Source organism: Nomascus leucogenys, chromosome 4 (genome assembly GCF_006542625.1).
Source record: "Nomascus leucogenys isolate Asia chromosome 4, Asia_NLE_v1, whole genome shotgun sequence".
Taxonomy (NCBI): Eukaryota; Metazoa; Chordata; class Mammalia; order Primates; family Hylobatidae; genus Nomascus; species Nomascus leucogenys.
The window spans coordinates 87188973-87209466 of NC_044384.1; the positions used below are offsets into that span (position 1 = coordinate 87188973).

Genomic DNA, 20494 nt, shown 5'->3' on the forward strand with positions numbered 1-20494 from the left:
GAGGCAAAGACCAGAGGATCGCTTAAGCCCAGGAGTTCGAGACCAGCCCTGGGCAACATAGAGAGCCCTTGCATATACAAATTTTAAAAAACTAGCCCGGTATGGTTTCGCACACCTTTGGCTCCAGCTACTCAGGAGGGTGAGGCGGGAGGATCCCTTGAGGCCGGGAGGTCAAGGCTGCAGTGAGCCATGATCATGCCACTGCACTCCAGCCTGGGTGACAGAGCGAGACCTGTCTCAAACCAAACATACAAAATGCCATTACTGCAAATAAAAAGCACCAAACACTCATATTTTTCTGTGGGTAAATATATACACATGTAAAATAATTTTTTAAAAAGATTGGAAGATGATATCAGATTCAACAGCATTTGGCTCCAAGATAGTAAGAGGGGACTTTACAATTTTTTTGTAAAGGTCTAAATTTCTTTTTTTTTTTTTTTTTTTGAGACAGAGTCTCACTCTGTCGCCCAGGCTGGAGTGCAGTGGCGTGATCTCAGCTCACTGCAAGCTCTGCCTCCCGGGTTCACGCCATTCTCCTGCCTCAGCCTCCTGAGTAGCTGGGACTACAGGCGCCCGCCACTACCCCTGGCTAATTTTTTATATTTTTAGTAGAGACGAGGTTTCACCGTGTTAGCCAGGATGGTCTCGATCTCCTGACCTCATGATCTGCCTGCCTCGGCCTCCCAAAGCGCTGGGATTACAGGCGTGAGTCACCACGCCCCGCCTGTAAAAGTCCAAATTTTTAAGAACCAGTATATTAATATGCTACTGTGAAGTGTTTTAAAATCACCTAGAAAACCGGCTGGGCACAGTGGCTCACGCCTATAATCCCAGTACTTTGGGAGGCTGAGGTGGGTGGATCACCTGAGGTCAGGAGTTTGAGACCAGCCTGGTCAACATGGTGAAACCCTGTCTCTACTAAAAATACAAAAATTAGCCAGGTGTGGTGGTGTGCACCTGTAATCCCAGCTACTTGGGAGGCTGAGGCAGGAGAATCACTTGAATCCAGGAGGCGGAGGTTGCAGCAAGTTGATTGCACCACTGCACTCTGGCCTGGGTGGCAAGAATGAGACTCCATCTCAATAAATAAATATTTTTTTAAAAATCACCTAGAAACAGTAACAGGTATTGTCAGGATGGTCATAATATGTTATTACGTTCTTCTTGCTTTTTTGGTATTTCTCCAATTTCAAACACAGGAAAAAAATTGATGTTTTTCATTTTTCAAATATAATATTTGATTACAATATTGAGTAAGTCCCTCCCTTGAGAAGCTCTGTGCTGGGGGTTGGGGAAGATCTGATTGGGCCTTACTCACACTGGGTCTGACAATAGGTGCTCAAGATAGTTGTATGGGGTTGTTGTAGGACCAACAGGTTTGTATGCCCGTATGTATGCAGTAACAGACCAATTACACTGAGATAGCAGGGTTTGCAGCAGAGAAAGAGTCTAATGATTGCAGGGCACCAAGTTTGGAGATGGGAGGAGACCTTCAAATCCATCTCCGCAAGGAGTTTTGGGCGGGGTTTTTTAAGGAGATTGTGGAGGGCAAGGGGCTGGAAATTTGGGATTGTTGATTGTCTAAGCAAGGGGCATGAAATAATTGGGACTGGAAACCTCATTCTTTGGTGAGCCAGCTCCTCATGGGGACCAGTTGAGTCAGTAGTTTTATCAGCATGCAGGACCTGAAGGAATATTTCAAAAGGAAAATTTAACATTTCATGTCCAAGTTGTTATTTGTACAGCAGTTAAGGGCAGCTATAATCTGGGGTCTTTGTGACTCCGGGACAACAGGCACCAACTAGCCATGAGGAAGCAGGTCAGAGAGGAGCTGACCTCATGATGAATGCTGAGTGTGCTGCAGGCTTGGTTTATTTTCATCTTTCCCCCCTACTTCTTCCCTAATTGGTTTTATAAAGTTTATAGGGACGGTTGTAGGGTGGTTGCAGAAAGCTTCCTGGGGAGGTGACGTCCAAAGGGCTCCTAGGAGGAGTAGGGCCAAGTCGGGAGGAAGACAGATCCTCTGGTGCAGATCCAACTTGTATGGGCAAAACCAAAGGAGCTGGAACTGGGGAGGTTGACAGGTGGCAGCCACAAAGGACCTTGAATGCCAGGCCAAAGGGTCTTGAGCTTTGTTCTGAGGGCAGTGGGGAACCACAAAAACTCTCAGGCAGGAAAGGGGCAAAACGAGTCTGAGATTTATAATAATCCTACTGTTCTATGTTTGCAGAGAATGGGCTGGAGGAGCCAAGATGTGAGGGTGGGAGGCCCCAAGGACACATTGTTAATTTCAGGTGAGAGATGACAGGGCCACAGCCATCTCTCACTGTGCAGGGAATGTTTGGAAGGTAAAGTTGACCAGATAGACACAGTGGATGTGGGGCCAGTGGGACAGGGAGGAGCCCTTGATACCTCTTGGCTTGTGGCCTGGAGGCTGGCTGGGGAGGCTGATACACAGAGTGACACAGGATGGGATGGGTGCCAAGGAGGTGAGAGCCAGGACCTGAGACACTGCAGAGAAGGCTCCTTGGAGATGACATCGGAGTGGATCTCCTTCTTCGCTTGAGAAGCCTGGCAAGTAGGTGCTCCAGTGGGTGGGGACCAGTGGGGCATTTGTTGTTAGGAGACCTCAGGCCGAGTTCTGACAGTTGTGTCATCCTACAGGCCACTCAGCAATGCTGATACCCTGCTTCTGAAAACAGGGCTCATCATTCCTGAGGCTGGAGTTTTGGAGGATTAAGGAGGCAACACAGGCAAGTGCTTGGCCCAGAGCCTGGCACTGAATGAACAGATGATCCTTCCCCTCACTCTCCGTTTTCCATACCCCCCATGCCCAGCATCTCCTGTCCGCAGCATCCCCAATCTGCCTCTCCCTCAGCCTGTATTCCTTTGACCCAGTTAGAGAGAGATGAGGAAGGAACCCACCCACTGGCTCTGACCTGCCCCCCTTCTTCTGCCCCAAAGGGAGGGATCCAAGGACTCAGGTCTGAGCCCGGATTAGCTGTGTAATCCCCAGCTTTGCCTAGGCAACCTCTTTCCCTGACCAAGAGAGGGGGCCTGGGGCTGGCAGCCAGGACTCCTGGGCTCTGGGCCTGATACTACCCTATCTGTCTGGGAAACCTCAGACAGGGAAGAGATCTCTTGGTGCCTCTCTTGGGAATGTCACTGATGTCCACAGTGACTGTCACATGTGTGTCAGTTGTTCTGTGTGTTTGCTGTGTGCAGGGCACTGTGGAAGGGAAGAAAGGCCTAGATTCCCGTCCAGCTCCACCACTCAGCAGCTTCATGCCCACAGACAAAGGACAAAATCCCCCTCAGCCTCAGTTTTTTCGTGGACAAAATGGAGTGAACACCTTGCGGGGCTGCTGTGGGGTATGTGAGAAAATAGCTGCAAAGGAGTTTTGTAAATAGCACGTTTTAGAGAGATCAGGAAGGATGATTACAGCACAAAAGAATAGAGATGGTTCCTCCCCATGAGGACTGGAAAAGACCTGGGGAGAGCAGGCCAAAAAGGTCACTCTTACCACGAGGACCACAGCACAGGGTTCCAGGAAACTGAAAAAGACGAGTTCATCAGGCTTCCAAGACTTCCTGGGAAGGCAAAGGACAGAGGGACCCCCTCAGGTCAGGGGAAAACCGAGGGAGGGGGACAGCCACACAAACACCCTAAAGTCTAATGACGGCAGAAAGGGGTCTTGGGGGACGGGGGTGGGGTTCACAGCAGTGGCCTGGGCGTGATGACCCTGGCGAAGGACGGGGTCGCAGAGCCCTTAAATCCTGGACCAGTGGCTGATTCCAAAGGCAGCAGGGACCATGCCAGGATTTTGGGCAGAAGCACGAAGTGCTGGACTCTCCTGACAAGAGCTGAGAGAACTCAGCGGCGCCAGCAAGAGGATGTGCCGTGCACTGACCATCTGCATCCTCTCTGCCTCACCCCAGCCTAGGATTCCGTGACAGGCCCTCCGGGAAGACCTCCGCGAGCAACCCCCTGCCTTGGAGTCTGCAATTCTTCCTCGAGCACACGGACGCCCGGGGTGGGGAAGCCCACAGTCTGGCAAGGCTCGGACTGGGCAGAATAATTGCAACGTAGTCATGAGGATCGGGCTATGACCTGCCTGACTTTTCCCTCCTCCCATGATACACGGATGCATACCGCAGGTGCACACTAAACGCCGAATCTATAGAAAGTGGAACACACCAGGACCCAGCAGAAGGCGACATGCGAGGTTTGTTTACTTGTGGCATCAAAGGCTGGGAGCCGGCGGGCGTAGTCCACGAAGTGAAGCGGGCTAAGGAGGGAGCGAAAGAGCGGTGGAGACAGCTGCCGCTAAATGCCAGCCCGGCGGATGGAGGAAGGCGGGCCCCACGCCGGCGGGACCACACCTCCCAGAAGCCCCGGCGCCAAGGCACTGGCCTCGCCGTCCTCCCCCGAGGAGGCGGGGCCGCTGGCGAAGCTGAAGGGGCGCAGCGATACCGGTGCGCGGTGCCGGCGTCGGGCGCGTGACGTCTTTCCTGCGCGCCACCTAGCGTCTCTATCGCGCCAGTTCCTCAGCCTCAGTGCTGTGAAGGTGACAGCGTGAGGTGACCCAGCTGGCCCCCCGCGATGCTGGCAGCACGGCGGCTGCTCGGCTGGTCGCTTCCCGCGCGGGTATCTGTGCGTTTCAGCGGAGACACGGTGAGGCCCGGCCTGGCTGGGGCCAGGCGTGTTCGGGGCCGGGTGTCGCGGCGGCGCCTGTGCACGAGCAGTCCCTGGGGTCTGTAGTGGCCTCTGGAGAGCCCTTCTCCCCAGGCCAGGCGGGAAGGCCCCCGTTCCGGCCTGGTTGAAGTAGGGGAACGGGTCCCAATGCGGGGCCGACTCCCTTGGCCCTCTGGCTTGCTGGCTTCCCTTGTTTCACAGTCCTCGGTCTGGCGGAAGGTTTGCAGGTTATGAAGCGCCCTAGTCTTTCATTCCCTCTTTGTCACAGCCTTGTAGGGCGTGAAGGGGTCATTGCCGCATTTAGGGATGCGCACCTCCTGATTTCTCGTCCACTGCTCTGCGCCCTGAAGTGGCTGAAAAGTGCTCTTAAACGGATGGGAATCCCGTCGCCCTCAGCTGGGGCGCTCTCCACTGGGTCGTGGGGCTCCTCATTTCATCCTCAGTGTGCCCCTCCATCACCTGTGTGTTAAGGAGGCATTTCTTTCCCATCAGTAAACACATTTCGCCTCTTCGGCCGAGTTAGGAATATAAAAGGCCCCTGGCCTACCCAAGTTTTGGTCCAGCAGGGGAGCCAGGCCAGGAAAGGGCCAAGCCGCCACACTCGGCTTGTGGGGCGGTGTGGTGCCGTGATGCAGCTGTGGGCTTTGGCCACTGACAGACCTGGGCTCAAATTGGACTTGCTGCTTTTGACTGAGACTTTCCATAAGTTCCTTTTGCTCCGAGCCTCAGTTTTCTCCTCTGTGAAATAGAGAAAATCGTTCCTATCAGAGTTGTTAGGAGGATGAAATGGGATTTTGGATGTAAAATGCTTCCATTCAGTACCTGCTAAACAAAATGCTTACTAATGGCCGGGCGCGGTGGCTGACTTCTGTAATCCCAGCACTTTGGGAGGCTGAGGCGGGCGGATTGCTTGAGGTTAGGAGTTCGAGACCAGCCTGGCCAATATGGTGAAACCCTGTCTCTACTAAAAGTGCAAAAATTACCCGGGCGTGGTGGTGAGTGCCTGTAATCCCAGCTATCCAGAGGCTGAGGCACAAGAATTATTTGAACCTGGGAGGTGGAGGTTGCAGTGAGCTGAGATTACGCCACTGCATTCCAGCCTAGGCAACAGAGCAAGAGTCTGTCTCGAAAAAAAAAAAAATGCTTACTAAGTGGCAGTGGTAGCTATGATGCTATAGATGCTTCCCTAGCCCTAGCCCAGCCCCTCCTAAATAGGGAGACCCAAGATTCCATAGTTTCTGGCCCAATCCCTCATGGCTCCAGAGCACTGCTGGGCCTCCTGACCCTTTGTCTCCCTAGACAGCACCCAAGAAAACCTCATTTGGCTCGCTGAAGGATGAAGACCGGATTTTCACCAACCTATACGGCCGCCATGACTGGAGGTGAGACAGTGCCCTTAGTGTGCAGGGTCCCGGAGCAAGGTGTCCCCTTCACTGCCTTCCCTATTCTGTCCAGGCTGAAAGGTGCCCTGAGTCGAGGTGACTGGTACAAGACAAAGGAGATCCTGCTGAAGGGGCCCGACTGGATCCTGGGCGAGATCAAGACATCGGGTTTGCGGGGCCGTGGAGGCGCTGGCTTCCCCACTGGCCTCAAGTGGAGCTTCATGAATAAGCCCTCAGATGGCAGGTGTGTGTTGGGGGGGTGGGGCAGATGTGGCTGTGGGAGAGACCTTGGGGGTGGCTGGGGTTTCCCTGGGCCTTTGGGCTCTTTCCTTAGAAACTTAGCATGAACGAGGTGGGCACATGTTCCCAGGCCTTAAATGGATGGGACTTACTCTGTGGACTTCCACAGGAGAGACTTATGTAGCAGAATCAACACATGATTTTGACTCAGGCAGACTTAGTTCAAATCCTAGCTCTGCCTCCTAATCCTAGAGGTTTGGGCAATTTCCCGGCCTTTGTGAACCTTAGCTTCCTTTTTGTAAATAGGTACAGTGATATCATGCAAGGATTAAAGAGATAATGTTCATACAGCTTTTGGCCCGTACGCTGGTTGGCACATAAAGCAAATGATAAATGTCACCTGCTTTATCTCCTTTTGATGGTAGAGCTTGAGGAATGCTCTTTGTCACCAAGAGTAGAATCTGGCTCTCAGGGGCAGACACAAGGAGAGATGTTTGGATGAGCTGAATGAAGACCTTTCTTGTGGTCATAGCCACCCAAAGATAGAATAGGCAGTGAGCTCCCTGTCATTGGTGGTGAGCAAGCAGAGCCCCTGGGACATGTTGGGAGAGCAGTGAAGGATTGGCTATCAGAGGAGACATCTTTGAGGCCTCCCTGGGTGGAGTGGGGTGGCATGGAGTTGAAGACCCAGTCCTGGTGGCCCTGTAGCCTGTCTGACCTGTGGGCCCCTGCAGGCCCAAGTATCTGGTGGTGAACGCAGACGAGGGGGAGCCGGGCACCTGCAAGGACCGGGAGATCATACGCCATGATCCTCACAAGCTGGTGGAAGGCTGCCTGGTGGGGGGCCGGGCCATGGGCGCCCGCGCCGCCTATATCTACATCCGAGGGGAATTCTACAATGAGGCCTCCAATCTGCAGGTGGGCAGGGAGAGACGTGGACAGATGAGAAGGTGCTCAGTGTGCACTCACACACCCCTCACCCAGCACAGTTGTTCTGAGGTGTTAGTACCTGGTCTCTCGGTGGTTGAACTGGGGGAGTGGTGGCCAGTCCTGCATGCATCCCAAATGGAACTTGGCTCCCAAAGCCTCCTTCCAGGGCTCCTAATGCTGCTGGTGTAAATTTTTTTTTTTTTGCTTCAAAAATATAGTATTTTTTATGATAACAAGTAGCAAGAAGAAAAAACCTAAGTGGAACTACATGTTTAGCAAGAGAGCTGAATAATTATGAATATAAACAATTCCTATTTGGAGAAAATACATTATGTTCATTGCTTGGAACTATGAATAATACTTACATCTGTAGGAAATATAGAAAAATAAAATAGGTTAAGGCAATAGGATATAGGCAATTACATTTTCATTTTAATTTTATAAAGACTTTTATTTTTCCTTACAGACTAGGGTAGTTAGGAGACCTGATAATAGCTACTTCGTTTTTATTTTCCTGGCAACAAAGCAGCTTACTTACGTGTTCCTTCTTGCTTATCTGTTCCGGATCATAGTCAAGTTTTCCAATTCGTTTTACTAAGCTAGCAAAATTTTTTATACCAGGAGCATTAGGAGCTTCACCGTGGGAAGCCTTCAAGGGCTTCATGACTCCTGAAGTTATAGGCTGACTCCTGGGCTGGGGGTGGGCTGGGAAACTCACACCTTTGTCCTGCAGGTGGCCATCCGAGAGGCCTATGAGGCAGGTCTGATTGGCAAGAATGCCTGTGGCTCTGGCTATGATTTTGACGTGTTTGTGGTGCGCGGGGCTGGGGCCTACATCTGTGGAGAGGAGACAGCGCTCATCGAGTCCATCGAGGGCAAGCAGGGCAAGCCCCGCCTGAAGCCCCCCTTCCCCGCAGACGTGGGTAAGGCCTGGCGTAATCCTGGGTCAGACTGTGTCCTGTGACACCCAGGATCTGGCTAGGCTCACTTTGGATTGTTCTTAGGGATTTCTGAGTGCCTTCCCGCTGGGGCCAGGGGCCAGATAGAGAGTAGGCTGGCAACAACACACAGGCTCCCCCAGGGCCGCCTACAGTCCCTCCTCCTGCCTCGGTCCCCCCCGCACCAGTGCTGCTCTGTGGCTCCACCTTCACAGTGCCTGTTCTGAAGCTAAGGGCATGGTGGTGAACAAGGCAATGAGGCATCTCTGGAGTTTGGGGTCCAGCAGGGATAAGAATGATAAGGGGATATTAGAGCAGGGGCTCTGCCATGGTAGCAGGACCCTGGGACACACCTCCCTGCCAGGAAACTTGCCCCACCCCCTAGCAGCCACCAGTTCTCTTCCCATTTCCCTGAAGGAGTGTTTGGCTGCCCCACAACTGTGGCCAACGTGGAGACAGTGGCAGTGTCCCCCACAATCTGCCGCCGTGGGGGTACCTGGTTTGCCGGCTTTGGCAGAGAACGCAACTCAGGCACCAAACTATTTAACATCTCTGGCCATGTCAACCACCCTTGCACTGTGGAGGAGGAGATGTCTGTGCCCTTGAAAGAACTGATTGAGAAGCATGCTGGTAAGGCCTGGGGCCAGCCAGGTGGTGGGGGGTGCACAGTGGGGGCAGGTGTCCACGAAGAGAGCCTGGGCGGGAGGGCTCAGGAGATGGGGCTGGGTCTAGAGGCTGACTAAGGGCCTGGGCTCAGGACTAGGCAGGTGTGCCGGCCCCAGCCCTGACCATGCATCCCTTTGGGGACCGATTTGGGGCCCCAGGGGGTGTCACGGGCGGCTGGGACAACCTCCTTGCTGTGATCCCTGGCGGCTCGTCTACCCCACTGATCCCCAAGTCTGTGTGTGAGACGGTGCTGATGGACTTCGACGCGCTGGTGCAGGCACAGACAGGCCTGGGCACAGCTGCGGTGATCGTCATGGACCGCTCGGTAAGGGTTCACACATCAGCCCCGGTCCCTGCCCTCCTGGTTGCTGTCTCCCTCCCTGGGCCTCCCAGAAAACCCTCTTGCCAGCACTCAGGTCTCAGTTCCTGCAGCCTGAGATAAAGCAAGGTGGAAGAGGAGGGAGGAAGGCTGCTCTGAAGAGAATACCCCGGAGTCTGGACAGCACAGGGGGCCCAGGGAGGCTGGAGGAGGCCAGAACGCTGGGTGGGCTGGGAAGAGCTTCTGGAACTGGTGGAGGGGCTGCTGCTAGGGGGCTGAGGCCCAGGCTTCTGTCTGGCCGTGGGTGCCTGCTGATTGCCCCTCGTCACCCAGACAGACATCGTGAAAGCCATCGCCCGCCTCATTGAATTCTATAAGCACGAGAGCTGTGGCCAGTGTACCCCATGCCGTGAGGGTGAGCATCGGGCAGATTGGGGGTTTGCTTGCTGTGGCTTCATTTAACCTCTACCCCACCACGTGGCCTGCACCCCTCAAGCGCCGCGCCACATCCTGGCTGGGGAGATCATCAGGCCCTCTCTTGTGGCTGTGGCTGCAGGTGTGGACTGGATGAACAAGGTGATGGCACGTTTCGTGAGGGGGGACGCCCGGCCGGCCGAGATCGACTCCCTGTGGGAGATCAGCAAGCAGATAGAAGGCCATACAATTTGTGCTCTGGGTGATGGGGCCGCCTGGCCTGTGCAGGTATTCACTACCCTTCTGCGTAGCACAGAGGGTGGGTGGCATCAAGGGCCCAGGGTGTTGGGGAATTTTTGGACTGTGTTTCACACGCTCCCCCCACCGACCCTAGGGTCTGATCCGCCACTTTCGGCCGGAGCTCGAGGAGCGGATGCAGCAGTTTGCCCAGCAGCATCAGGCCCGGCAGGCTGCCTCTTAGCCCACCACCCTGGCCTGCTGTCCTACGTCTGTCCTTCTGGAATGCTGGACAATAAAGCGAGTGCTGCCCACCCTCCCGCTGCAGCTGCTGTGACTGTGCTCTTTACCCTTTACCCAGCACAGGATCTTCAAGGGTGGGAGGGGAGAACAGGGTCCAGTCTGGCCCATGGCCAGAGAAAGGACAGGGTCTCGTCTGGCTTGAAGGAGATGTTTATTTAGGCTCCATGATTTGGGGTGGGGTGAATGTGAAGGCGGGGAGAGAGGAAACACCTCTCTGACTTGGGGCTGGGCATGATGGGTAAGGCAGCCCCAGCCTCCACCATTTTTGTGGGGACCAGTGGAGGGGTGGCAGTCAGGGCCCATGGGCTAGTCGCTGAGCTGGACAGGCTTGCTGTCCAGCGGGTGCCACAGCTCCAGGCAGTGGTCGCTGTGGCGCAGGCACTCAAGCCAGTGCCGCAGGCGCTCCCCACTGGCATGGCTGCCCAGCTGCACCCCGCCTGCCATGGGGGATGGGTCAAGAACTGCCAGGAGCCTACTGGGCCCCCACCCCAGCTCCTCATGTTCCCACTCACCAATGAAGTCATCAGCCGTGCCTAGGTCATAGTCCCACACAGACACCAGCAGCGTCTTTTGGGCCAGCTCCTCCCGTGGGCCTGAGTAAAAGAATTCCTGCAGGGAGAAGGGCAGAGAGGCGGGAAGGAGGCAGCCTCGGCTCTCCCACAGCTTAAGAAGCAGGCCACGGTAGGGTAGTGGCTCAGCATGTCAAGGCCAGGGTTGGCTGGGACCTGCCTGGCCCTGGCTCACCTCATTGAACTCAGGGTTCAGGGTCTTCCTACGAACACTGGTCTTGAATTTAGATTTCTTCCCTGCATTCGGATGCAGGAAACTGATCAGGGAAGATTGGCGGGTTAGGTGTGGCCCTGGAGAGGTGAGGAGTCACCGCCTTGTCCTCACCTCCCGCCTGCCTACCCCAGTTCACTCACAGGCGCACGAAGGGGTCTGAGTAACTGTTGGCATCCATGGGGGCCAGGTGGGCGCAGCGCAGCACACCCACCAGCAAGCCACCCCACTGAGAGCTGTAGCACAGTGACAGCAGGATGCGCCCACGTTCCTCCCAGGCCACCTCTGTCTCCACCTCCTCCTGCAGGTGTAGGCTGAGGTCAGCCCCCATCCAGCCCAAAGCCCACCTCCTTTAGCCTCCGTGCTCTGGGCAGGAAAGCTCAACCCGGCCCCAAAGAAATCGGGGGCAATGACTTCATTTCCCAATACAGCCACTTGCCCAGTGCCATGGAAGTGGCCCTATGGGTCAGCCGTACCCTCCAGGGCCTGACCAAAGGCAAGGCTTGCTGACCACGTGACCAGTCAGATACGTCTGTCATGGAGGGGAAGCGAACTGGCTGACATGACAGTAGCTCCCTAAGTGGCCTCCCATCCAGTGCCTTAGCCACCCCTGTACGCAAGCGGCTCTGAGAGGATGTTCACTTCCCAAGGAGAAGCAGGTCTCTTCAAAACCCCACCCTCTTCGCCCCCTACTTCCCTGGGGACCAGATTCTGAGTGTCCTTTGTCACACTCTGGGCCCTGGTGCTGCTGAACAGGCTCAGGGAGGAAGCCCTGGGAGGATGCACTGCTCTCACCCGCAGAGTAGGTTTCCATTTGCAGAAAGCCCCACCACTTTGCTCACAGGCGGTTCTCAGGAATGCGGGAGTGCTCTGTGAGCACCCACCATGCTCTGGGCGCTGTTGTGCTTGGGATCTGGGGCGGAGGGTACACAGGGCTGGTGCTGGGTGAAGTGGCCTGTCCATGCCACCTTGGGCTTCAGCCACTTGGGCTCAGCTAATCGACAGCTGCAGCAACTTGTGGCTCCACCAGGGGGCAGGGCACCTGGCACTTTGGGGAGGAGCTGGTAGGGGGCCCTGCTCTCAGCCTCCCAGCTGCCTCCCCCACCGACCACAGGGGTTCTAACTAGGTCTTTGGTCTCCAGTGGCATCAAAGAAACCCCTGCAGTCACCCTCACTGCCTCCGGACAAGGGCCTGTCTAGGACAGCCTGCCCCAGGAGTGGCCCCCACACTCCCCTCAGGCCAGACCCCAGCCAGGGAGCCCCACCCATCTGTCCTCTCTTCCACCTCGCCTAGCCTCCCATCTCGGGCCATGGACAAATACCGCCAGTTTCAGCCTTTGCCTCAAGGTAGGTCACTGCCCAGCTGCACCCCCAAGGGCTCTGCTTGTCCCAGTGCCCCACAGCTCCTCTGGGCCATCCTGGCAAGGGAGTCACACTCACTTTGCCATTGGGTACCTGGCTGTCCCCTGTGAAAATGAGGGCTCACAGGGCCTATGAGAGCTGGCCTCAGGTTCCTCCGAGTCCCCTACGCCCCTGCCACCAGGCCTGCCCCCTCATCCCTGCTTAGCTCAGCTGTCCTACCCACCTCATAGAGGGACATGCCGCGGGCTGTGTCCAGGCTCTTGGGCCTCTTGGCCTGAAAGGGCAGAGGGCCCAGTCATCCTGGCCAGATGCTGCCCAGGTCCCCCTCCCTGTTCCTCCCCTCCAGCTCCCCCCATCACAAGGTTTCTGGCCTCTGCGGTCCCACCCTGTGCTCCAGCCCCACTCACCAGCCTCCGCTTCTCCAGACAGATGTTGAAGCTCCTGGCTCGGTTTGGCACCAGCTTCCTCAGGGGCACCCGCAGCTCCCCCAGGGGAGGCACCTGCCGCCGTCACCGCAGCCATGGGTCCTCGCACACACACAGCCTGGTGGCCGCCCAGGTCGGACCTGGCCAGGCCAGCCCCATCCCTCTGCTCCACCGCCAGGTGGCCCAGGCCGGATCCTCACCTAAGGGTGTTGCATGCAGCATCCTGGTGGGTGAAGCCGTGATAGGTGAGTGTCTCCTCCCAGACAGGTATCCTCATGCCCCGAACGGTGCGTGTCCGAAGCTGGCTGGCCTAGGGCCCAAGCAGGGTGGGTCAGGGCCTCCTAGGGCTAGGACTGTTCTGCAACCCCCTACCCTACCTCCCTGGTAGGACCGCCCACTATTTGCACATCCCAGCAACTGAGACTTAGGCCTTGCGGGGTGGGGAGGAGCCAAGCAGAGCCAAGTGGGTGCCCCAGGCTGGATGTTCCACCAGAGGGCAGCAGTGGGGGCCTGGGGCTTGCCCTCACCTTGCTGGCCCCTGGCAGCAGATTGGCTTTGACATAGGCGTCCACGGAGCCTGAGGCCAATGGCTTGAGGCCCTGGGAACAGACAGTGGGTATGAGACAGGCCCGTGGCCCAGCCCTCTGTCCCAGGAACACCCACCCCCATCCTCACCTTGGCACGATGAGCCCTGCAGTGCAGGGCACTGTTGTCCGCATCAAAAAGAAGTGTGAACTCCAGGGTGCCCAGGGCAGCTAGAGGCAGGTGGCAGGCAGGGTCACCTCCTACCTCAGCTCAGTCTGCCCCCACCCATGGCACGTGCCTCCTGCCTTGCCCCTCCACGGCCAGATGGTAGGGACACCCCACTCCCTCTCCTGGCTGGGCTGAGCTCAGGGTGTCCCCCCCTTCCTGCCCCACTCACTGCTGTCGTCTGAGTCTCCTTCTGGCTCTGGGTCGGGCTGCAGCTGGGGTGCAGAGCAGATGGTGGACGCCGCTGCGGGGGCAGGCTCCGCAAAAGGGTAAAAGTGCAGGAAGTAGTGGGAGATGAGGCGGATGGGCCGGGTGGGGCCCGGGCTCACATTGATGGCCATGTGCTCCTGCATGCTAACCTGGGGAGGCTGCCCACCTGCTGCCGCAGTGCCCGCCATGGGGACCCAGACGGGGGGGCGGAGACTCAAAGAAATGCCTGAGGACTGGGGCTGGCGGGAACACACCCGGCCTCGGAGAAGGGGTGAAGAAGCATCGCCGATACCATGTGGGGACCTGAGGACAGAGCGCAGGGTTGAGGGAGCGAGGGAGCGGCCGGGGGAGTCCCCAGCCTGGAGGGTCGTGGCAGGCTTTGGAGGGGACTGGGTGTGTTGGGAGTCAGTCCAGCTCCCGGTCCTTACTGCTCTGGGAGCTACTTCACCCAGTGTGAGTCGCTGCTACTGGCAGTGGATGTGCACTCTTGGGGGCAGAGCCCATGACTGCTGTGTCCCGTGAATGAGGGTGACCCAGAGCTCAGAACCCTCCCAGAGCTCCTTCCTAGCACTGGGGCTCAGCTTCCCTCCTCCCTCTGCCCCCTTCACACTTTGTCAAAGGGAGTTATTTTTACCACCATCATGTGGCCCTGCTCCCAGGTGAGGAGGCTGGAGGGCCGGAGGTAACAGAGGGCTGTGGAGGTGATAAGTGGTTTGTGGGAAGGAGGGAGCGCATAGGAGGAGGGGAGGGGGTGCATGGGAAGGTGGGAGGGGAGGGAGGTCTGGGGAGGAGAGGAGGGGAGCCACAGGAGGGGGCCCCTGTGATGGAGCCCTGTGGGGGTGGCCAGTTTACACTCTGAAACATGAACCAGATCATCCCGCCTCCACCCCTGCTTGGAATAAAATCCGAACCCTTTGGTGAGGCACGGCCCCTTTTCACCTCACCAAGGAGTGTCCCCTTGGCATCTCACAGTAACGGCCCGCTCCCCTCCCAAACTGGGCCACCCTCCCTGCCCTTTGACCTGACCACTCCTACTCACCTTTGGTTTCTGGGTCACCTCCTGCAGGGGATCTTGGCTGGTTTTAACCATCCAGCATTCCCTCTCCTCTCTTCTCCCCAGTTATTCTTTTAATTTTTAATCAACATAACCATAGGTGTGTATGGGGTACAATATGGTGTTCTGATGTGATATGTGTAGAAATGCGATTTCTGCAATATGCATTGTAGAAGGGGTCAGTCAGGCTAATGAAAAAAAGAACACTTAAAATGTACTCTTCAGGCAACTGTGAAATACACAAGGCGCTATTGTTAGGGATGTTTGTCATGCTGTGCAACAGGGCCTTCAGCTTACTCTTCCTGACTGGAACTTTGTACCCTAAGAGCAATGTCTCCCCTCTCCCCATCTCTAGTCCCTCACTCTCCAGCCCCTGGCGACCACCATTCTCTCTGCTTCTAGGAGTTCAACTTTTTCAGATTCCACATAAAAATCAGACCGTATAGTATTCTTCTTTCTGTGCCTAGCTTATTTCACTTAGCATATCGTCCTCTGGGTTCATCCATGTTGTCACAAATGATAGAATGTCCATCTTTGTTAAGGCTGAACAGTGTAGACAGACCATCCTATCCATCCGTCTGATGCTGGGCAGTCGGGTTGCTGCCGTGTCTTAGCTGCTATGAATGGCACTGCAGTGAACATGGAGGCAGACACCTCTTCAGCATGCTGACTTCAATTCCTGTGGATACTACCCACAAGTGGGGTTGCTGGATCACACGGTAGCTCTATTTTTAGTGTTCTAAGGGACTGCCATATGATTTTCCAAAATGTCTGTGTTCATTTACCTTCCCACCAACAGCACATAAGGCTTCCCTTTCCTCCACATCCTCACGAGCATTTGTTACTTCCCATGGTTTGGTAGTAGCTTTTCTAACAGGTGTGAGGTGGTATCTCATTGAGATTTTAACTTGTATTTCCTGCACAATTAGCGATATTGAGCATTTTTTCACGTGTCTTTTGAGAAATGTATGTTCAGGTCCTTTGCCCATGTTTAAATTGGGATATTTGTTTCTTGAGTTCCTTGTTTCTTTTGGATATTAGCCCCCTTATCAGATGTATGGTTTACAAAGATTTTCTCCCATCCTATAGTCTCTCTCTTCACTTTGTTGTTTCTTTTGCTGTGCAGAAGCTTTTTAGTCGGGTGCCATCCCATTTGTCTGTTTTTGCTTTTGATGCCTTTGCTTTTGGGGTCCTATCCAAGAAATCATTGCCCAGGCTAGAACTTTCCCCATATGTTTCCTTCAAGTAGTGTTACCATTGCAGGTTTTTGTTTTTTTTTTCCTTTAAGATAGGATCTCACTCTGTCGCCCAGGCTGGAGTGCAGTGGCACAATCTCAGTTCACTGCAGCCTCTGCCTCCTGGGCTCAAGTGATCTTCCCACCTCAGCTTCTTAAGTAGCTGGGACTACAGCGTGCACCACCATGCCTGGCTAATTTTTTTGTATTTCTGTACAGACGGGGTTTCACTACATTGGCCAGGCTGGTCTTGAACTCCTGAAGTCACGGTGGTCCGCCTTGGCCAACCAAAGTGCTGGGATTACAGGCATGAGCCACGACGTCTGGCTCACTTCAGGTTTTTACAGGCCATTTTGAGTTGATTTTTGTCTAAAGTGGGAACCTCAATTGTTCTTTGGGAACCACTGCTTCTCAGTCCAGGGAGTTCCCCCTCCTACCCAGGCAAGCATCCCAGACTCTATCCATCAATGTATTGTAAATCCAACCGGCCATGTGACAGGCTCAGGGAAGGACATGTGACTCAAGGCAGGCCAGTGAAGTGCACTTCTGGGTTAGACTGGCCAGGAAGGAGCAGACATGTTTTCTGTTGATGGACGCTGCTGCCCTCTCCTCAACCTCTCACACTCTGCATTAGAGACAACCTCCCCGGAGCTGAGGCCAGCACAGCGCAAAGCACAGCAAGAGGGGAGCCCCTGAGCCCCTGGATCCAGCCATCCTGCCACAGCAAGCTCAGACCACCCGCTCCCTCAACTCTTGCACAGAACCCTGGTCCACCTAGTTGATGTCTTATAGAATTCCACTATTATCTGTGATTAATTAATGTGGAACCACATGATTATCTGTGTGACCTGGTCTGAGGTCTCCCCTAGACTGAGCACCCCCTCTGGAGGGCAGGTGAGCATCTGACTGGTCCACAGCTGTGGCCCCCACACAGCAGCTGGCACACACAGGGGCTCTGTGTGTTAGACCCCTGCACACCCAGGGGCATGGGTGTGCCTTACTCCTCTCTGGGATCCCGGAGCCCAGCACAGGGTCAGCCAGGAAGAGCAGAGAGAACAGGAGGTGCAGGCTGAGACATGGGTCGTGCAGTGCCTAAGAGTCTGGGCTGTGGAGTCTGACAGCTCTGGTTCCAATCCCAGCCTGGGGCCCTTAGGCAAGGTGTCCCTCTTCCCTGAAAGCAGTCTCACCAGCCAGACAGTGTTGGCCCCGCCTTATGGGCTGTTGTGAGGGTGAGATGAATTGACTCTAAGTACTTGGCACCCAGGAAGTGTCCACTGCTGTGGGGCATGGCGTGACTGGAAGGAGGAGCCCCAACCAGCAACCTGGAGTGGTCTGCCCAAGGTCAAGGCCCCAGTACAGCAGAAGCAGGAGCTCTAGAGCTGTCAAAGACCTTTATTCAGTCCTGGAGTGGAGCTGGCCTGGCAGGGTGAAGCCAGAGGCTGTTTAGGGTGGGCCAGACCCTCAGCCCCTGAGCAGCTCAGGCCAGCCAGGCGGGGCTGGTAGGTACCAGGTGCCAGCAGCTGCAGAGCAAACTCGGTGATGACAGCTGTGAGGCCCCAGACCCGGTGTGGTCCATGCAGGAAGACGGGTAGTGTGTAGCGGAAGTGGCCACCCTGGCAGAAGTGGGTATAGCCCTGATTCTTCGTCTGCAGGAAGTGGGCCAGCGGCAGTGCAAACACCTCATCTACCTGCAGGCAGGAGGCAGAGAGGGTAGACAGAGGACTGGAACAGCCCAACCCCCTCACATCCCCCAGCTCACCTCCTCCGAGTTGGGCCTGAGGCTCTGGGGATCCAGTGGGCCTACACCAGCAAGCACTGGCACCACAGTGGCCTTTTTCTGGGGAAGAGGGCAGGTGATCAGGGAAGCATGGCCTTGGCTGGGTTTGAAGGCTGGGGAGGGGAGAGAGGAAGACCCCCTTTGCCATGCATAGGCCTTTGGTAGTCCTGTTCGGGTCCACCTGCCTGTGTCCTCCAGCCATGCTGACTCAGGTCCCCTCAAATGCACTAGACCTGTTCCCTCTGCTTAGGACAATCTCCCACTTGGCATTCAAGCCTGGGTTCAATCCCTGCCTACCCCATGAAGCTTCCCTGATCCTAATCCACCAAGCTGAGCGGAGCTGGCCCACCCCATCACCCTGGGCCACCTCTACTCAGGACACCAGAGCCTTCCCAATCCCTTCTCGAGGGGGTGTGTGGGGTGGCGCATGTGACCAGGCAGGTTAGGGCCACCCCTCCACACTTTGTGCCTGTGGGGGTCCATGACCACTCTCCTGGTCCCTGGGAGCCCAGCTCCAGGGCAGGCACAGAGTGAGTGAATAGGGTGGGGTGACCTCAGCCAGGTGGCTCACCGGATCATACACAGGCCGCAGCAGGCCCCACACGTGCTCCTCGGGCACTGCCAGGCCCAGCTCCTCCCGGGTTTCCCGCAGGGCCGTGTGCACCACGTCTTGGTCAGCCGGGTCGCACTTGCCACCTGGGAAACTAAACAGACACAAGGAGTCTGGTCCTTGGACTCTTGGGGCCATGGAGAGGTCGGGGTGTCGGCAGTGCGGGGGGGCCAGTGGCCCACCGAAGTATCGCCTGCCTCTGCCCCTAGTTTACTGGAAGGCCCCAGGCAAGCCACGCGACCCCTGGAGGCCAGTTTACCTCCCTGAGCAATGGGGATAAGGAAGAGAGGCCCGGGGCAGCGCAGGATAAGAGGGTCTGTAGCACGGGCAAGAAGATCCTGGGGCTCAGATACCCAAATTCGGCCTATGGTGGCCCCAGTAACACTGACGTTGTCCTCAGGATGTTCTTAATTCTCGCCGGGCGGGGCCCGAACCTCTCCGTAGTCGCCGGCAGGGGGCGGCGTCCGCCCTCTTAGCGGGAAACAGCTCAAAGGGGTGTCCCGGGCCCAGGCGTGCGCGAGGGGCCCACGCGGAGAGGACGTGGCGCCCGGGCAGGTGCACCGGGGCCGACGGACACGGATCGCTGACCTCTCGCCGCAGCCCTTGGGCGGAGGGACTCTCCCCAGACCCATTTTACGGAGGCGGAAACCGAGGCTCGAAGGGGCTAAGGGCCCTGCCGGAGGTCCCCGCCAGCCCCGGGCTCCTGTGGCCTCCAGCAAAGGGCGAGGAGTTCCCGGCCGCTGTACCTGACGTCGCCCTTGTGCCTCCCGGTCAGGCGGCTGGACCGCAGCGTGTACAACAGCGCCGGGACCCCACGCACTGAGCAGAGCGGCACGAGCACCGCGGCCGACGCGGGCCGCGCGCGGAGCCGGGCCGTGGCCCCCGCCAGCAGCCGGCGGCAGCGCAGCTCGCCCTCGGCCGACAGGCAGTCGGGCAGCATGTCGAGTCTGGCGCGGCCGGGACACTGAGGGCGCGGGGTCGGGCGAGGGAAGAGGCGGGGCGGGGCGGGGCGGGGCGCTCAGCCCGGGTCCCTCCGGAAGCTGAGAGGGAGAGGGGCAGCTCGCCCGATGCGTCCCGCACGGGGGGCTGCGGAGCGGCAGCGGTGTCGGGGGACCACGGTGGGGTGGGTCTGTTCGTGGGCGGGTCCTGCCCGGAGACGGGGCCTCGGTGGGACTGGGTCTGCTCGGGGGCGGGGCCTGTTTGAAGGCGGGGCCTCGGTGGGACGGGGTCTGTTAGGGGGCGGGGCCTGCTTGAAGGCGAGGCCTCGGTGGGACGCGTTGAGTCCCCCGGATGGGACGGAGGGAGGGCGGCGGGGCGGGGCCTGCGCGGGAGCCGGACCCGGACGTTACTGCGAAAGGGCGGCGGGGCCTAGTAGGCAATCGAGGCTGCGGCGGGCTCGGGGCGGGGCCTGGACCGGAGCTTTTGCTACGAAGGACCGGGGGGCGTGGCCAGGCGGACTGTGCTTCCGGCAGGGCCGGGCCGGGGGCGTGGCCGCGGGGAGGGAGATGGGCGCGGAGCTGGAGGACCTGCCGGTTGTGTCCTCCAAGATCCTGGAACCGCGTGAACCGTGAAGCGCCCGGCGACCGTTCTCGGTCCCGTTGGGTCCTGGCGTTGGGGTGTCTGATGAGGCCCCGCCGGCCCCCGCTGCTCCGTCCCTCCCCTAGGGGCTCCAGGATGTACGGAGCTGGGATCCCACGGGGACGCCCCTCTAGGAGCCCGAGGTCGATCGGTGCGCGAGAGGAGCGTCCGGCCCAGCCTTCCCTCCGGTCCTCCCTCCCGATGCCGCTGGGTGGCGCGCGCCGCCCCCAGTCTTGTCTTCCCCTGTGGCTCCGTAGGACTTCAGCCGCAGGCCTTTGACCTCCTTGTCCCAGCGTCCAGAGCTCTTCTCCCTTCCTGCCTTCAGTCTTGACCGGATTCCCAAATCCCTCCCCCGTTCCTACCTCGGCGCCTGTGGTCACTGACCACCGTGGTTCTGCGCCCTTCCACCAGACCCTGGGCTTGGGTACCAGATGACCCCAGCCTTGCACACAGCATTTAAACGTAGGGTGGCGGGTGTCCGCCATGCTCTGCTGTGTGATCTTGAGCAGGTCCCGCGCCTCTCTGAGCGCCAGTTTCGATCCTCATCTGGGCAAGTGCAGCCCTGCCACTGGGCTGGAATCACCA

The 20494-nt window shown here is 57.3% G+C and overlaps 3 protein-coding genes and 1 pseudogene across 6 annotated transcripts; 1 reads left to right on the top strand and 3 right to left on the bottom strand.

Moving 5' to 3' along the window:
* Nucleotides 1-1441: 1441 nt before the first annotated feature.
* Nucleotides 1442-3267, bottom strand: LOC100587330 (annotated as a pseudogene).
* A 940-nt stretch (nucleotides 3268-4207) lies between these two features.
* On the top strand, nucleotides 4208-10152 carry NDUFV1 (NADH:ubiquinone oxidoreductase core subunit V1). 4 transcript variants are annotated; one of them, XM_030811350.1, is made up of 10 exons: nucleotides 4208-4229; nucleotides 6003-6081; nucleotides 6155-6325; nucleotides 7056-7239; nucleotides 7985-8174; nucleotides 8607-8819; nucleotides 9014-9180; nucleotides 9508-9589; nucleotides 9731-9876; nucleotides 9983-10152. In XM_030811350.1, the coding sequence occupies exons 1-10, from the start codon at nucleotides 4223-4225 to the stop codon at nucleotides 10067-10069; spliced, it is 1326 nt and encodes a 441-aa protein (XP_030667210.1). In that variant the 5' UTR covers nucleotides 4208-4222; the 3' UTR covers nucleotides 10070-10152. The 4 variants fall into 4 exon arrangements, with proteins under 4 accessions (XP_030667210.1, XP_003273992.3, XP_030667209.1 ...); XM_003273944.4 differs by lacking the exon at nucleotides 4208-4229 and adding an exon at nucleotides 4280-4678 and having other exon boundaries at nucleotides 5999-6081; XM_030811351.1 differs by lacking the exon at nucleotides 4208-4229 and adding an exon at nucleotides 4509-4678.
* A 269-nt stretch (nucleotides 10153-10421) lies between these two features.
* LOC100581641 (double C2-like domain-containing protein gamma) lies at nucleotides 10422-13843 on the bottom strand. Its single transcript, XM_030810050.1, is given in 10 exon segments — nucleotides 10422-10565; nucleotides 10641-10737; nucleotides 10873-10954; nucleotides 11052-11209; nucleotides 12494-12544; nucleotides 12678-12813; nucleotides 12896-13005; nucleotides 13223-13294; nucleotides 13371-13450; nucleotides 13618-13843. Coding segments are annotated over 10 exon segments (1143 nt in total). The 3' UTR covers nucleotides 10422-10434.
* A 3475-nt stretch (nucleotides 13844-17318) lies between these two features.
* On the bottom strand, nucleotides 17319-19486 carry NUDT8 (nudix hydrolase 8). The gene is made up of 4 exons (XM_030811356.1): nucleotides 19078-19486; nucleotides 18293-18425; nucleotides 17704-17781; nucleotides 17319-17632 (listed from the first exon to the last, which is right to left on the bottom strand). The coding sequence occupies exons 1-4, from the start codon at nucleotides 19269-19271 to the stop codon at nucleotides 17327-17329; spliced, it is 711 nt and encodes a 236-aa protein (XP_030667216.1). The 5' UTR covers nucleotides 19272-19486; the 3' UTR covers nucleotides 17319-17326.
* Nucleotides 19487-20494: the final 1008 nt, after the last annotated feature.